The sequence below is a fragment of the Caloenas nicobarica genome, chromosome 5, assembly GCF_036013445.1.
Source record: "Caloenas nicobarica isolate bCalNic1 chromosome 5, bCalNic1.hap1, whole genome shotgun sequence".
NCBI classification, from domain to species: Eukaryota; Metazoa; Chordata; class Aves; order Columbiformes; family Columbidae; genus Caloenas; species Caloenas nicobarica.
Genome location: NC_088249.1, coordinates 26,727,488 through 26,744,991, shown reverse-complemented (window position 1 = coordinate 26,744,991; position 17,504 = coordinate 26,727,488). Strand labels below are relative to the sequence as shown.

The 17,504-nt window shown below is 35.7% G+C and overlaps 1 protein-coding gene across 10 annotated transcripts in view; it reads right to left on the bottom strand.

Moving 5' to 3' along the window:
• RALGAPA1 (Ral GTPase activating protein catalytic subunit alpha 1) overlaps nucleotides 1-17,504 on the bottom strand; it is a 139,632-nt gene that overhangs the window by 84,262 nt on the left and 37,866 nt on the right. For 4 of the 10 annotated variants that reach the window (XM_065636637.1, XM_065636639.1, XM_065636631.1 and 1 more), the window contains exons 14-18: nucleotides 16,269-16,398; nucleotides 15,273-15,510; nucleotides 12,854-13,015; nucleotides 8,371-8,511; nucleotides 666-2,234 (exon numbers count right to left, since the gene is read on the bottom strand). In XM_065636637.1, the coding sequence (XP_065492709.1) occupies nucleotides 666-2,234; nucleotides 8,371-8,511; nucleotides 12,854-13,015; nucleotides 15,273-15,510; nucleotides 16,269-16,398 (2,240 nt within the window). The remainder of the gene's footprint in view (nucleotides 1-665; nucleotides 2,235-8,370; nucleotides 8,512-12,853; nucleotides 13,016-15,272; nucleotides 15,511-16,268; nucleotides 16,399-17,504) is intronic. The other 6 variants (XM_065636641.1, XM_065636635.1, XM_065636636.1 and 3 more) reach the window with 3 other exon arrangements.

The following is a 17,504-nucleotide window of genomic DNA, read 5'->3' as shown; positions in this document are numbered from 1 at the left end:
TACAGCATGTTTTGAAAAAGATTCAAACAATGAATATGATTAGACTCACAGAGAATTGTCAGAACGAAATCATTCTGGTATTAGAGACTTCTGTTTAAGACTATTTTTTAAAGTTATCTAAACTGACCTCCAAATGTAAATTTGAGGGGCTTTTTTGTATTGGAGGAGGAAAAGGAGGAAGAGGAGGAAGAAGAAAACACACTAAATGAACCAGAAATACAATTAGTTCAACCCAGCTGGTCATGAGCCAGGTCCTTCCCACAATTGAACTACACTCAGAGTGGAATAGCACATTCTGATAAAATATGCCTATTCCAATCATTCGGTAGGCTGAATTTTAGGGCTCTGCATGGTAGATGAAAATTCAAAACTCTCAAGGCTTATTAGGTCATTTACTGTCTCTTCCTCCTCCCTAACGAGATGGTCTTCAGCAGCAAAGAGGTTCAACTAAATATTTTGAAAAGGGAAATTAGTAATTTAAAGTATGTAAAAGTAACTGATGCTGGGAGAAAAATGAGCTGGCTGTAGGCGCATGCATAACGAAACAGGGAAAGCAGTGATCATCCCAAAGCCTTTTGATTGCTTATCAGAGCTTGCTTCAGTTGCATTAAGCCAAACTGGTGCTGCCTTTCTCCTTTTGCGCTCTGCACACTGTTAGTGCTCACCTGCAGCTTTCCTTCCAAAATAGCCCATTACATGACTGTACAGATCCCTCAGTGGAGCCTCTGCTGGCATTCTGTTCTGCCTCTGTGGGGAAACATTTGCCTTCGGCTTCGAAAGAGCATGGACAACAGTTTTATAAACACCACCCAGGGAGCCCTGCTGTTGTGCTGACTCCTGACCTGGTGCTCTAAAGGCACTACGATTATGGAACTGATTAACTGCAATACCTTCTTTTTGCAACATGGATGCTTGAGCTTCTGTAGATTCCTTACTTTGCTTGCTGCCAGCTGAAGCAGCATTGATCGCATCTAGAGGTCTATACATTCCAGGTCTAACCAGCTCCGTGACGGCTGATGAGCCGGTGCTCGCACTGGTACTGCTGTTGCTGCTACCACTACCGCTACTACTGAAGCCACTGAGTTTACGAAGTCTTGCTTTCCAAGCGGCCTCTTTGCTCTCAAGAGGATTGTAAAATTGAACCGATTCTGTAGATGGCCTAAAAGTAACATGAACGCTATTTCTTTTTCTAGTCGTTATTTTCATTATTTTGGCCCTATGAGTTACAGTTTCAGATAAACTCCTTTTAGTTGGTGATGGTTTGCTTGTGCCTGTGATGTGAGGCATTTGAGGGTTAACTTGTGCTTTAGGAAGAATTTTCTTTGCATGCATAACACGTGAGTTGGTTACTTTTTCATTAAACTGGGCACTTTTATGCTTTTCAGCTACTGCTGTTTCCACAACTAAATCTACATCAGCTTCAGTGGCTGCTTGCCTGTACAGGTATCTCTTCCCTTCTTTGCTGCTAGGACTACTTGACCCGTGATCAAACACACTTTCACATTGCTTATCAATATTTAACTGTCTGGCTTTATCAAGCACTTGATTTCTTGTAAAAATGTCTACTTGAGTAGGTGCAATACTACTTATAAAGCCACTTTGGTTTTGTTCTAGGTGCAGCTCTGTGTTATCGGCTCTTTCTGTAACAGTGATGCTATTCGTGCATTGACCGGTCTGATCTCTATTTTCTAATCCATCCAGTGGCAATCTATCATTCTTATTTACTGATGTATCAACTTCGTGAGCAGAAGCCTCACATTTATCTATCTCAAAGTTACCGCAAAGTTCTTCTTTTTCTTTAAGATATTCTCTCAGAGAGGAAAGGAGATCATCTTCACCTTCAAGGTCAACATATTGGCTTTGTTCAAAGGCTGTGTTTGCAAATTCTACCGGCCCTATTAAATGACAAAGATGATCATAAATACTATCCCCAACTTCCAAGGAGGACTCTCTGCTATTTGTATCAGTTATATGGCTTTCAGTGGATCTATGCATTGAAGAGGTCTCAGTGGAACTCTGTAAGCTTGGAGCATGATGGGATGAACTGTCAATGACAGGAACTGCACCTTTGGCTCGTTCAACTGCAAATGGTTCCAGGATGTCAGAGGTGCTGCTGCTTCGTGGCAGTGGCTGCTCCTCATTTAATGCACCAAAAACTTCACTTGGAGCATCCTCGCTCTGTGAAAAATGTCTGACTCGAGGTGGACGTGGAAGAATTTGAGCATCATCAATGTCTGTAGGAAAAAAGTATATGTAACATGCACTAAAATTTACATCCAGAGACAACATGTATTTACCACTACAGCCTAATGACGCGACTTTAAAAGCCAGGAAAGTTCAGAGCCTTGTTTTCTTAAGGACAACAAAGATACTTTTTCCAGTACTAGAGTGTTAAAAACACACGCACGTAATATCCAGTACAGAATGTAATATAAATGAGTTAGACCATCAGAACACAGTTTTAAATGTTAACATGCATGAGAACAAACAGTGAGACCATGAAACATTTGGAAATACAGTTAAAGCTAGGGCTGTGCCAATAAGTTCAATAATTCAACCAATATTATGCCAGCTAGTTCATTCAGGACATGGTTACCTGGAATACAAATTAGCTTAACAGTAGTACCCGTCATGGAATTTACAACTTCGGAAAAATGCAAAACTCTAAAGATAACAAGTAAATTTTCTGGAAAATTAGAATTGTTTATTAAAGTGGCAAACTATTACTTTTTTCATAACTTGTATGAGTATATATGAACTACTGAAATATCGGAAAGAACACTAGCATACAATTATGAATATTATGGCATATATAATATAGTGTACGCCTAAAGACTAAAGCTTTTAAATTACATGGAAGAGCTGGCCCTATACAGAAAAGATTACTGTCCATAATGGATCATTTAAGGATATACCCTTTTTCTCTAGAAGAATGTTTTGTCTCTCACTTTCAAAATGTGAAACTGAATACTTCATAAAAGCTTACTTCTCCCTCCTTGTCCAGTTCTATTCGAGCAAATGTGGCATTTATGGGAATTACCAAGTTAAGGACCCTGCTACCGAAAAACATCCTGCAGCCTCACAACAGGTAACATTAGAGTAAAACCACTTTTGTTTATGAAAAGATCAGAACATTTCTTATGACCATTTAAATTAGTGATTCCTTGTCTCTGTTCAGACTGCTAATATTAGCATCAGTACAAATCATAGCTAACTGTAATGAAAGCTGCAGTTCCAACATAGATCACCTAGGAATCATACAGAAGTATCTTTAGCTCACTTTGCATCACCCACGAAAAAAAAGAATCTTCACACTCGCCTTCAGATTTCCTGATGTTATAGGAACACCACATACCATAGAATCACTGATGTGGGCAAGACTAAGAATCTCTTGCAGACGATTCAATTAATTGCAAGAATTCACACTATCCCTTGCAGTCTTTTTATGGGATAGACACAGTAAGGTAAAAACAGCTTTCTCAATTTTCTCTTGGTTTGGTTTTGACAGAATTCCTTATTCCCCAGATTTATTTTTACTACCTACCACTTAGAAAGTTGTAGTTATGGTTTTAAAGTCAGGAATAACAATAAAGAGCTTATATGAACACCAACAAGAGTTACTTGCCACAATAAACAGACTTACCTTGTTGTTCTATCTAGAGGCTTTATCCTCAGGACTGTAATGGTGAATTTACTTAAGATCAACACAAAATTTAAGCCCCTTTCCCTCCCCTAAATCTGATGTGTTACTGCCAAAACAAAGAAACTAAGTTGAATTAATTTTAAAATATTTCAAATTATTATTGCATGGATCTCTATATCTATTTCAGTAATATTTAGTAATAGTAATCTGAAGTCACCTTAAAAGGCTGTTTTCTGAGAAAGTTAGAGCTGGAGCTGAATTTTCCCATATTTTCTTTGTGAGCAAAGCATATAAACTGGAGGAACATCTGTACTTCACTAAATGTATGTGTTGCAAGATCAAAAGTGGTATTTCCATGCTCAATTTTTCAGAGACATTAAAATTTGAAAATTAGAGATTGACCTGATACAAAGTTTACTGAACTGTAAAGAAGCTATTAAACAAGGAACAGAGAGATCTATATTGGAATAAGAGAGTAGATATCCAAGCTATTTCAGAAGACAAACATGAACTGAAAATCATTGTATACGACACAATTCATTATCCCTTTCCTCTCTCTTCAGCTCTGATAAGCAACAAATTTCTCATTGTTCTCGTTCAACTTATTACTAGCTATGTGAATTAACACCCTCTGAAACGAATGCTGTTTCCCTCTACCTGGGACTGTTATTTCAAACTGTTGACTCAGAGAAAACACAGGTTATGTTTATATAGTCTCAAAGCCATTTCTTACAGCTGCAACGAAAGGATCATAGGATTCAGTCAAAACTACGTATGATAATGTTATATATGGGATTAACACAAATCTGATCTTGAGCCCTCAATATGCATCTTTTGTACTTTTTATGAACTCAAGCTTATCTAAAGCAGCAAGCAGCCTGAGGACTGCATACTCCGCATGCACACAGTGATTATGATTTTCTAGGATGTTAAAAATTACTGGATGTAGAACTCCAAGTGCACGTCAAGCAGCTCCACACATTGAAATAAATTCAGCTAGATTTATTTCAGTGTTGATCCAGTACTAATTTTAGGTGCTCACATATGCATGACTAGCACATACAAGTACACAAACTTTTTCAAACAAATGTGTAGTGCTTGTGCCAATAGAGATTTCTTTTTTGTAGAACAGAGGAAGAAATTAAGGAAATGAAAAATATGTTACTGCAAGATCAGCACTGAAAATACAGACAATGTTTAAAAACCCAAACAAACAGCTCCTTCACAGCCAGGGCTCACCCTTGCACACAGGTGTACAGCCACACTGGGACATCATCGATTCCCAAGGAGTTTTCACTAAGTACATTACAATTGTGCACGAGAAGGCTGTGTCTCTGACACACTGCATGCACTGCTGAGAAACGCTGGCCTGGTTTCTAGTACCTTACAGTGAGGAAGAGATTGAAATTGGTAGTTCTAGCCAATCTCACCCACGTCAACCTTACCTCTCCTTTTTCTGCTAGAAGGCAGAAAGAAAAGGTAGTTTTTCAGCATCAAGCAGGGCATAGATAAGCTAAAATACCAACTCAGAGAAACATTCTGGCAAGACAGCACGAGTGCAAGTGGGAGATTCCGATAGGACACTGGCACAAGATTACATTTTATCACGGAAAGTTAGTTCAGAAAGCAGAGAAAAAAATAACGCGTTTTGCTTCTCAGCTTTCATTGCAATTCTTTTATAAGGACACACTCGTTCTGTGAGTTTCAGGGATTAAAAAATAATTACAGCCATACTGACATTACAACTATGATTTTTTTTATATTTCATCTTAATTATTACTTACTGATTAGGGAACACAGTTGTAAAGGCATAATACACATCTCCCTTTCATGCTAATACTTACTTTGCCACTTTCAGTCCCAGTGGATAAGGAAAAATCTCCCACCTGCAGTTCATGAGTCTGCAATTGCGGCCAATTGCTTCCAGGAACCTTGCCTACATCTCACTGACACTGTTCTTCACAAGCAGTCTTGTACCTGAAAATCCTCAACAGTTCAAGGGACAAATGGTTATTTTGCTAGTTATGCTGTAAACGTGTAAGACTGGATTTCCTATGATTCTAACAGGCTAAAAGAAAAGTTATTTTTAGAAATATTGCAGACTTGCAACAATTGCACTACACCAAATCACTTTGCTAATGAAACATCCTAAAGCAGAAATCTCCATTTCTACTTTCTGGATCCTATTGAAAAGTTGCAAATATTCTGCAAATAGAAATACAGTGTAACTTAGAAACTACACAAAGGAATTACAATCTTAGGAAAAGCATCCTTTTTGATGTTAAATTACTAGACGTCAATATTGAGCTTGAAAATTAATATACCTAAGGTAAATGTTTTGGCATAAATGCTTTCTTTTGGACTACCTGTCAAGATACACCAGTGTTCAGTGAGTCGATCTTTCAATAAGGAGTTTCCCAGCTAAAAAGGAGCCAAATACTACTTAAGAAAACTTAAGATTAGGGTATCCTATTATCTTGGAATCATTTGAAATATATCCTCTCCTTCAAATTGTGTTGGATCTGACAGTCACTTGGGATAACATGGATATTCATGTAATGAAATAAGAGGAAGGGCTGTCACAGCCAGCTAAACATAATTCATTTCTTAAAGCATGATTATGATAGAAACAATATGATTACTTGCCAAATTACATGCTGTATGTCTGGACACAGAAGGCTTTCAGAAAAGAATATATTTACTGTAAGAAGAAAAGACAAGGAAAATAACAAAGCTCCATGTTAAAAAAAAAAAAAAAAGAAAAAGGAGAGAGCACGCAATAAAAAAAAAATGCAGAAAATTAAAAGAGCAAAGTGCACTCTGATCCAGTGGATAGTTTTTCCTTTACTCTGCTGCTTCCTCATCAACTTTGCAAGTTTGCTTTTCTTCACTAGAGCTTTTTAGCAATGTTCAAGATTCTTGGGCACATCACAAAGCTGTTTCAAAACCCATTTGTTTGAGAAGACACCAAAACCAGGAACTGCCAAGGATTTTTTCTATGTTACAAGTGCAAAGACCTGTAAAATTATTTTACTTTTAAAAATTACACTGGTTGTGCAGTTTTTGTATCCGATGAGTATCAACAGAAAAGATAACAGCAAGAGAGCTATCAGGTTTTGCACACTGTAGAAGAACTAGAAGATATAAGCCAAGACTTTTCAGAAACATGGATGATAAAACTGACTGCAAAAAAACTTTTGCCTTCTTTAAGACAGGATTAATTATCAGTGACTATATGAAAAAATAACAGTTCACTGTAAAAGCTCATTCCCCTCTGCGGGTGCTCTTAAGCTCTTCATTAAGCACTGATTATTTCCAAAATTGTTATGGCCAGGTAACATCTGTTTCCTAATAGGTTGTTCATGTATAATTCCTATAAAAAACCCCTATCTTCTAAGTTCTAATATTTTATCTCAGAAGAGTTATCTTTTGCACTCATATGTTTATTAATTTATTACATACAATTTGTGTTTTATTATTCTTTGTTTGTGATGTCAAGATTTGCATTCAAATACTTCATGATTTTTCACTGTGAAAGTCTGATCTCTTTAGAGTCAGTTCCTTGAACCTTCCTGATTCTCCATTTATGTTTTCAGATTGAATGCTAAGGCACCAATTTCTGTTTCACAACATGACTTAATTTTGGACACATAACAAAATACAGTTATGAAAATACAGTTCTTGATACTCCTTGGGTAACAAAGGGAAACGGGACAGAAAGAAAAAAAGAAAAAAAACCCAAAAAACCAAAACACAACAAAAACCCTCATATCTTCCATAAAAAAATTACTGCCATAAAGTCCTTATACTTCTACATAGTTTTGACTATATATATAGTCCTCCCACTGTGAGCTTTTTTTTTTTTTTTCACTCATTTAGACAAAGGCATAATGTGATTGTCGGCCTTAACATGCTACTAAGTTACACCTATGTAAAAGCTGAAGTACAGGAAAAAAACATTCTCTGTAAACTTTCATGCATGCACTTTTATAATCTGTGCTAATTCTAATTGTTGAATCAATTCGTTCAAAGAAAATTATCCAGAGAAAGCTAGTGTCACATTTCTAGCCAACCACCCTGCTGGACAAAACAATGTTGAGGAAAACAACTCTGTAAAAAACGGATCATTTGGAAAACACCAAAACACAGCACTTCAGGATTCCAAACTGGATAGATTTTAAACTGCTTTTATATATTAATGAAAAACAGGCATACTGTAAAGTATGTTATACGATACCATACACTTCAGACATTCTTTTTTCATGGGAGCTAAAGTACGTCATTATCATGGTTGTCCACACAACGTCTATGACACTGAATTCAAAGATTTACGTAGGAAGATGTAAATGGCAAATCAAAGTAAAATTCTGTTCTTCCTTTCCTCCCTCACTCATCACAAATAAAAACTTTAGATTATTTGTAGTCGCTGGTAGACAGATGCTATATGACTTCTTACAAATAAATTGAAAAAGCAAGAGATTTCTCCAATTTTTACTTTTATGACAGTAAACATTGGCACAGCACTAACTTCTAACAGTTCCAGAATGAATTGCAAAATAGCATGGTATTTTATATAACTCAAAATATTCTTTCTTAATCTCTTCCCCTCTCCCCCCATCCCCCAAGTATTTTTTACTTTGAAAAATTTAATGATTTAGCAGAATTTGAAAGCAGAAGGTTTAAAAAAGTGGTAAAGGGGGTGCAGAAATTAGCAGAGGTGGCACTACCTGAAAGCTCATCAGAAAGGGGAGTGAGAACAATATCAGGCAAGAAGGGTTTGGAAGTATGGATCAGAACAGGAGCACTTTTAGCACTGCGTATATAGGCCGATGGCAGAGCACATTCACCAATGGATCGGCTTCTCATGGCTTTAAAAAGGAAAAGAAAGAAGTGGGGAAGGAAAAAAGAAGAGTGACTATAATGAAAGGCTTGTGTCACAGAAAAAGCAGCAACAGAGAAAACAAAGATAAAAAGGAAGAAAATTCAAAAATTAAAACATTTCAGCACGGCAGATACTGGCAGAGCTGTAAGAAAGAAAAAAAAAATCAGTGGACACATAAGACATTTTGAGTTTTCAACTTTTATGTAAAGCAGCAACAATGCCTTTATTATGACGATTACAGAGATTTTGCATTCAAAATCAAGAAACTAATTAACACTTTTTTTTTTCCCATTGCATCAGGGGTTGAAAAATCAAAGTTAAAGTCACTCCACAAGCACTTGGAACTTGAATTTTTTTAACAGAAAAAGCGACTTGCAACTTACACTACATTTGCATTTTTCTAGTTTCCTTTGGTTTACTCCTGAAAAAGCATCTCCAAATTTTACACATACCCATACTCTTGCATTCATGATTCTCCAAAAGAGATTTAAAAGCATAAGGGGAAAATGACAAGTTCTGTGTGGAGAAATTTGCAATATAATTTGTTATAGTTCCACACTAAAAATGAAGTGACTGAAGTGAAATGGTTTGACAACAAAAAGCATTAAAATGTTTCTTGTCCATAGAGTCTGGCTTTTAATCAATACTGAATAAATCTTGCTAAACTGGTCCTTACATAAGAATTGTGGCATCAGGATCAAGGTTGTATCTGCAGCTTTTCTAATAGATTTTAAATGAATCTTTATGATATTTGTTTTCCTTTGTCAGAGTAAGACATAGCAAGAACCAATACTGCAGTCAATCTCAAAGTACACTTGAAGGTCTTCAAAAAGTAATATTCACTGTTTCAAGCAGCTTCATTTTCAAACTGTTGCAAATTTCATAACTTGTTTTAAAATAGTTGCTGATAAATGTTTTTTTAAGGAAACTTCAGTGCATCTTACCTAAATATCATCAGTACAATATTCAATCAGTCTTTGAACTTCTCTCTACATATTTTCAAAACAACATGGACTATAGATCTCAGTGCTCCTGATCTGTATGGGAATCAGAAGTACACAACTGGAGTGCAAGAAAAATTGAGCACATCACACTTCTAAATCAGGTTAAAGAATTGTCCCTAACAGCAACATGCAGATAACTTGGGTAGGTCAACGGACATAGAGCAGAAAACACATTTGACAAATGCAGCACAACTTAAGTGGAGTCTTAACACCAGCTTGAAAAAACAATTCAGAAAGACAAACGTTTAAAGACTGAAGCCATCCGATACTAAATTTAGTTTATAAGACAGAAACCAATTTTTTTTTAAAAAAAAAGGCTACCAATTTTTTTAAAAAAGGCTTTAACATTATGTGTATGGCTTTGACATCTCTTTAAGAGATACAATAACAAAATTCAGGATACAGTGATAGTTAGATGCATCACATTCATCATTGCACATCTTAAAATGAATGTAGGCAAGAGAAAAAATAATAAGGTACACAGTAAAACTTGAGAGTCTTTTCCAACCTAAACAATTCTACAATTCTAAATAAACCAAGCTTTTGAGATTAGATACTGTGTTGATTGCAGATCTTAATGTAAAATGTCCCTTGTAATTTGACTGGATCTTTTCCATCATATGACATTGATACTAGCAAGGGGAGGGCAGAAAAACCCATTACAATTTCTAAGGTGGAAATTTTACAGAAACTTTTGAAGGAAAAATTGCAGTGTGTTATTATTGAAAGGAAAATTAACTTTGAGGTGCAGTAAAACAGTAATGTGATCTCAGCTTATTATTATTTTAAATAAAATGTGTCACATTCAATTACATAGGTAAGTAGAAGCAGACAATACCAGAATGTGGACTAGATATCTGATAGTTTATAACCTCCGCCATTGTCTATAGACAAAAGCAGAACCAAAGATTAGGAAATTCTTTCAAATCCAATATTTTTATAGGACTAGAATCTGCTTCCTAAGCCATATATTATGTACCTAGCCCTATAGAAGATTTTTCAACCCATATGCATATCATGTTTAAAGGCCCTTTTCCAAAAATTACTTTACATAAGTTCAGGCTAAAAATGTACACACTGCACATCAGAAAAGCTGTGAATTTTGAGTAACACACACACACACAAATTTGGTGCAGCAATAAATGTGTGCTGGCATGAGGATGGCTCAAAAAATAGAGGTGCACAGATGTACACAAAATGCGTACAACATGAAGCAGATGAAAAAGAAACCCCAGCTTTTTCTTACCAGAAAATATTCAACATGCACATCCCCCCTACTCAGATATAAAGAGCGTATTACTCACAATCAAAAGAAATATACTACGCATCAGATATCATGCAACATATCTGAAGTCTGATTAAATTCCAGACTTAGCTTGCAGAGCTAATGTTAAACTGAAGGAGAAGATCTGACCAGCAAAATGTTCTATAGAAAATTTCACTTATTGTGACTATAAACCAGGTGGGGGTTTTTTTATGTGACCCTGTGTTAACTGGCACAGATTAAGAAGGATCCGAACAGCTCTCTTAGCAGACCTGAGAGACAATAACAAGCAACTGTTTGCAGACAGTCAATACACATGCTTTTGTAACATATTCTTCGTTAACATTTTAAAAAATGGAAGAGTTTGGAATTCTGACTCTGGCTAACCTTTTTGGGTGTTTCATCTTTAAAAATCATCCTACTAATCCTGTGATGCTTGTCCACAGACGGTATTCTATAGAGCTGAAATTTTAACTGGTTACAGTAATACAAACTTGGCTTATTAATATCAAATATGTGAGGTAATTGGAGGAAAGGAACAAAGCCATGGAAGGTAAAGTACAGTGAAACTAAAATCAGATTAGTTTGCTGCTAAGCAGGTCAACATATAGCTTGATTAGGATAAATTTCAGTCATTTTAGGGCTAACCTCATATAAATAGCCATCTTTCAAATAGCAGCAAAACAAAACCATTAATAAATTGACCAAACAACATAACCTTCTGACAGACTATCTGAAATATTAACAATTTGGGAAGGAGAAATTTTAACATGAGCTTTACCTTGTTAAGACAATTAAGGTTTAAAAACAAAACAAAACACTGCAACAGTTAAACACAGGCTATCCACAGAGAAGCAGAAATTACATTTAAAATATCTGTGACCCATAAGGAAAACTTTATTCAAACTAAATGCTGTCAGTATGAGATACAGGAAAAGCTGTGTAGCATTTGAATGGACAGGAAATTTTGGAGTAGTGACTTCATTTTCTCACGTCTGTACTGCTTACAGAAAAAATAACTCTCCCATACCAACAAAAGCCTTATGAGAAAACTATTTTTTTTAATTGAGAATTTTGAAGAATATTCAAATAAAAACTTTGGCTAAATAATCTTTGTGACTTAAAATTAATTTCAAATATTTTTGGAAAATGAAAGTAAACATTAATTTCCGAAAAGCCAACACAATTACATGTTCAACTGCCAATATGCATCCCTGGGTTCTAAAATTGTGTCAGAATGTATCTACTACCAAGAAGTATCAGTGAAGCAACAACACACAACGACTGAAGCCGCTACTGCTACAGAGACAGTACAAGAGCAAGATGCATTCCTTAAAAGTTCTTCGTTTAAATAAAAAGGTAAAATCAGCTTAATTTTCCTTTACATAAGGGATAGCACTGAGATCATAAAGATGAGACAGAGTTAAAGAAATCTTTAGTCCGGTTCATGTTAAGATATTCTGAGAAAATTACGTGAATGTAAATGAGTCTTCTTTTCAGCAATCCACCTAAAGCACTGTTTAGCATCACTCATTTCTAACACAGGAAAGAGTATCTGTAAGTAATAAAGTTGAGGAACAGACAACCTCAGAAATGGAGAATTACATACATCTGTGCCAATCTTCCACTAATGCAAGATTCAGAATATAGTAAAAGACAACATATTTTATAAATTATGCAGACATACATATTTCTCACACTTTTCTTTGCACAGTTGGAAAATACTCAACCTATTTTGTGGACCGTTTATGAAAACATGCACTTTAAAAGGCTTCTATTAGTCACCTATCCATACCATTGCTCGAACCATACCTGCTTTTTTCTCTTTCGTATACATACAACAGTATTACTTTTCCAATCCAGCTTAAGCATGTGATCAAACTCACTAAGATTTAATACATCAACTGGATTTCTTTCATTTGCAGTAACTGTAAATCTAGTAACCACAAGTTATTCAGCTACACTCAAAGCACAAAAGGCTACATAATTTACATATTTAACTCATTATTATAGATAGTATAGTACTCTCAAATAACACATCAGCTTTTACAGATACGTACCAACTGTTTTCTGCCGTACTATGCTTCTTGCCTTTTCTGTTCCTGGAGAGCCAGTGGTTGTAGCACTGCGTTGTCTCATCGGCGCTTGTCCAGGTTGATCACGGCTCCAGCCTCTAGAAAAGGACTTATCAACAGAAGACTTGGGGAATTCGTGCCCAACTCCTGCAAAAATAGAATTGTGAATCAAATCACTTCTATTCTGTTATCACCAGATATTTGTAGTTGTGTTCTTTTAAAGAGTTTTAAAGCTTGATAGAATAAATGTTATCAAAGCAAGAACGATTCCAAAAAGTAAACAGCTCATTAAGGGTTTTTAAATATATAAATCCACTCAGCCAGGTTTAACACTAAGGGATAGTAAAACTTTTTCAGAAGTGTTGGTGCTATTAAACTATTATGATTTTCTTTTCTGACCAATCAAGTGCAAAACCACAAGAAAATGGGTTTACAAAGGTTGTAGCCTGATAAAATGTGTAAATATATGTTTTTCCTTTGCCGTTCCTATTAGACAAGACTCACAAAATCACATATTACAGACCATTAATATTATGGGGTTTTTTCCAAATCATTTTGTGACATTTGAAGAACATGAAATAAAGATAAAGTATTTTAACACAAAATGCAAGAGTGAAAAAATGGAATTAAGCGCTCAGAGAACAAGCCTCCTTGGAAATTCACAAAAAAAACCCCTACACTAATATTAAGAAAAGAGGGAACAAATTTGGATTTGACATTTATATTGAAGGAAATAAAGCCCAAATGAGGAGCTATCAAAAACAAATGCAGGTTAAAAAAAGTTAACTAAGAATATTTGCAATGTATTTCCTTATCCATATTGAAGTAATGTAATCCAAAACTATACTTGATAAACAATTACAATCATTAAAAGGGCATCTTCTTGGAAAGTAAGTCCTTGTACAAGAAGTTCATTATTATTAGCAAGTGAACAGAGCCAAAGAAATTTGGCATAACTTGTATGATATTTATTACTTTCAAAGTTGGATTTAACTCTGCAACTCACATTTAACAACAGAAGCTTCTCTGGAACTCTTACTGGAGGCTAAAAACAAACTCATGTGGCTCCATATGGGTGATACAGATGATTCAAGATGGTTTTTAAGCCTATATTCAAATAACTATACACATTCTTATCCCATATCAGACAACTTTTTTTTTTTTTTTTAAACTGTGTCTTTTGCAAGAAAAAGAAGAAAACTGTATAGTATAACAAAACAAAACAACCTCTCAGGGTCAACTACAGAGAAATGTATTTTTGTTCAGTTGTCACACACCAGAACAAAATGAAAGTATGAGTAATGCCTCTGCCTAAGATGAGAAATTTGGAAGCGTGTGAAATGTTTTTAGCACAAACAGCTTACAGGGACATGCTCTTTCAGAGAAAGAATCCACACAGATTACTTCTCACTGACAAACCCTAGAATATTAGTAGGAAGTACATTGCCTCAGGTTTGACTGGTGAACTGCATCAGTCAGAATACAGAGGCAAAAAAGTAGACTAAAAATTACACTTTTTTTCCATCTTTATTACTCATCCTAAACACAATCCTGCCTCTCACTATTAGATTTCAAAGCACTTTTTGAAGGAGAACAATATCGTTACCTATGTTTTACAGAAGTGGAAACAAAGAAGTGATGGTCTCATGCAGAAAGTCAGCCTCTGATTTGGGAAGAGAATCCAGGTTTTGCAACTCTCAGCCCTCTATCCAAGAGGACAGACTTCATGTTCCTTACCAATTCCGTAACAGCACCATTATAAGCAAGTAGCCACCTCCTCTCCCCATATTGTGTCCTACAGAGTATTTCCTGCATTGTTTAGACACCAGTTTAAAAACTGGTACCATTCATACGGATTATTAAGAGTGCCTTCTCTTAAATAATCCAACAAGGTCACTTTGACAAAACCTGTCTTCACCATGGCTTAGTAATGAATTAGTACCCAAACAAAACTATGTCCATCTTGCATTTCATCTTTAAACCACATTCACTGGATTTCAGGATCAATATTCTAATTGTGCTTGCAATAGCCACTTGCTAGTTAGTTATTTTTTACTAAATGTATAATCTTTATGACTTTCAAGAAGTTATGATTAGGACTCAACTATTTAACTGCTTTGATAAAAGGAAAAAGGCATAACTCACTACAGTGTAACATTTTAGGTTAAATTCAACACATCTTCAAGAACTACATTTCATACGTGCCTATTTGCAGGACTGAATCTTAACGTGGAGATTTTGTGGTGGTTCTAAATAGCAGCCTTATCTTAAAGGAACTGGGTTATTTCAGGTGATAGAGACACCTAATTAGGTATGCTAAAAAGGCTTGACCAAAATTATGCTGTGTCAAACATCTCATTACTCCATCTCATATTCTAATGATGTGTATATGATGTTGTCTTACCTTTGCCTTTGTGTTTTTTCTGCTTCTGCTCACTTAATTTGTCCAACGGCAGATCACTGAGGTCCAGGCTATACAAGTTTCTAGCTAATACTTTAGTTAGTGTCTCCATTGTCAATGACCACTCAGTGGCCAGCTCTTCCCAATATGTCAGTGATGACATTACAGACAGCAAGTCATCCCAAAGTTCTCGAGAGATGTAGACATTTAGATTCGCTTTGATCCAAGCTACTATAAGAGTCTAAAAGAATAAAGTGAGAAAAGTTGGGTTCCAAACATAAGATTACAACATTCAAATGTTACTGCTTAAAAGAAAGGTTCTAACTGCCACTGATATTTCTGTGTAGTCTTGACATTCTTTTCCTCACCAGTATGCACAGACTTTTCATGAATTATCAAGTGTTATGTTAACATGGGCTTCTGACTTAAGTACAGGAACAACTGTTTTGACTCATGAAAGATCTTTCAATATCTTGCAAGTTTTGCCAAAGAGTCAATTAGTTCTCATATATGTATCTTGTGTATCCTTTCTTTTTTTCCTACTGAAGTATCTGCAGACTTTACAGATCCTATTTACAGAGAAGCCACCGCAACAGCACACTGTAACTATAAACTTTGAAAAGATCTGCTCCATCTTACTGCAAGGAATAAAAAAAAAAAAATCAGTTGGTTAAGCATGGATGGCACAGAAGACTTTGTGCTGACTTGAGCTAATTTTGCAAAGGAAGCAGGCTAGAATTGCACACATTGCCTGTTATCCCAACTCAATTAAAGAGTAGCAATTTTTTTAATTTCATGATACCCCAAAAACCATTGTCACGGTGTCATTAAATACAGGACAGAGAATAACAAATGTAGCCAGTTCTTTAACCCACACCATTCGCATTCTCTGGGTAAGGTGATCAATGATTTACGAAGACAAATCAGCCAACAGCGGTTGATGTATCTAATCTCTTGGTCAAAATTAAGCTGAATTAAAGTGAATTTATGTTTAATTGCCTGGAAAAGAGGTCCTGCAAGTCTTCCAGCTAAAGTGGAGTTTTTTCTTCCTTGATACTGCAAGAAAGTTTGGGGTGGTATTTTCAGCACAGATTCAGTAACCCTGAGCAGCACAAGTAGCATCTGCTCCCTGCAAAACAATATTAAACTTACAGTTACCATTTTGTTATACTTCTGTATATACCAGGATACTTTTAAAGATAATAATCTAGCTTGATTTCATCAAACACATTCGAAACAGGACACAGTGATTACAAACAGCCTAACTTGGTTCTTGAAAAAAAAAAAAAAAAAAAAAAATTACTCCGATCTTCTTTTCACACTTGAGAGTGAGGAACCCCTGTCACCCTCAAACATCTTCTGTCAGGTCATTCAAATACTATCACCTTCAATGGCCTAAAATTACAGGCAAAGTTTTAATTATGTTTCCAATCTGAGCGCCTTTTTTTTTTTTTTTTTAATGAATGACAGGTTTTGGCAATGTTACATTATCACTAACATACTTCATCAATTATTTTGTGTGGCACAATCTTTGGCATCACAATCTAGAGCAACTCCTTTACAGTGATGTGAAACCAGGGAAGAAAATACTAACCTAGTGGAATCTGGTTTTCATTATTATTCCTCCCAAATCTCCCAGTGTCTATCCTTCAACTGACTCCTTATTTCCTCACAAGAGAAGACAAGCTTCACATGACATGTAATGCCACTTCTCCTTACCCAGAGCTCAGGAAATACCAATGACAGACTGAATGCAAGTTAAGTTAAAATGGAGTAAATCAGTCATTTCAAATCCCCTTAGTTCCCTTGCTACTACTTCCTTGCAATGGAGAATGGTGGCACTATATTATCTCATCAGAGACAGCTATTTAAAGGAGAGGAGGAAATAATACAAATGAATCTGAAAACGGGGTCCCTTCTACTTGCTAGGCACCTTCAGCACTGGAAAGGAACAAAACACTAAACTAGTAGAACAGTACACAGACTCCTGTACACATTTACAGATCGGGAGCAACCCACATCTGATTATAATAGTTATCCATGCTCATCGGAGGATTTTTTTGTTTATTTTTAAATAAGGCCGCAAAGCTTCATATGTTTTCATATTTTAGCACTTTAACACATGACCAAAATGCCCTGGAAAAAAAGTAATCAGTCACTCATTACTAGCAGTCTGTATTTCCTAGCTTACTTCTTTTCTCACTGATGGCTAAGCCGCCTCAAACTAACTAGATG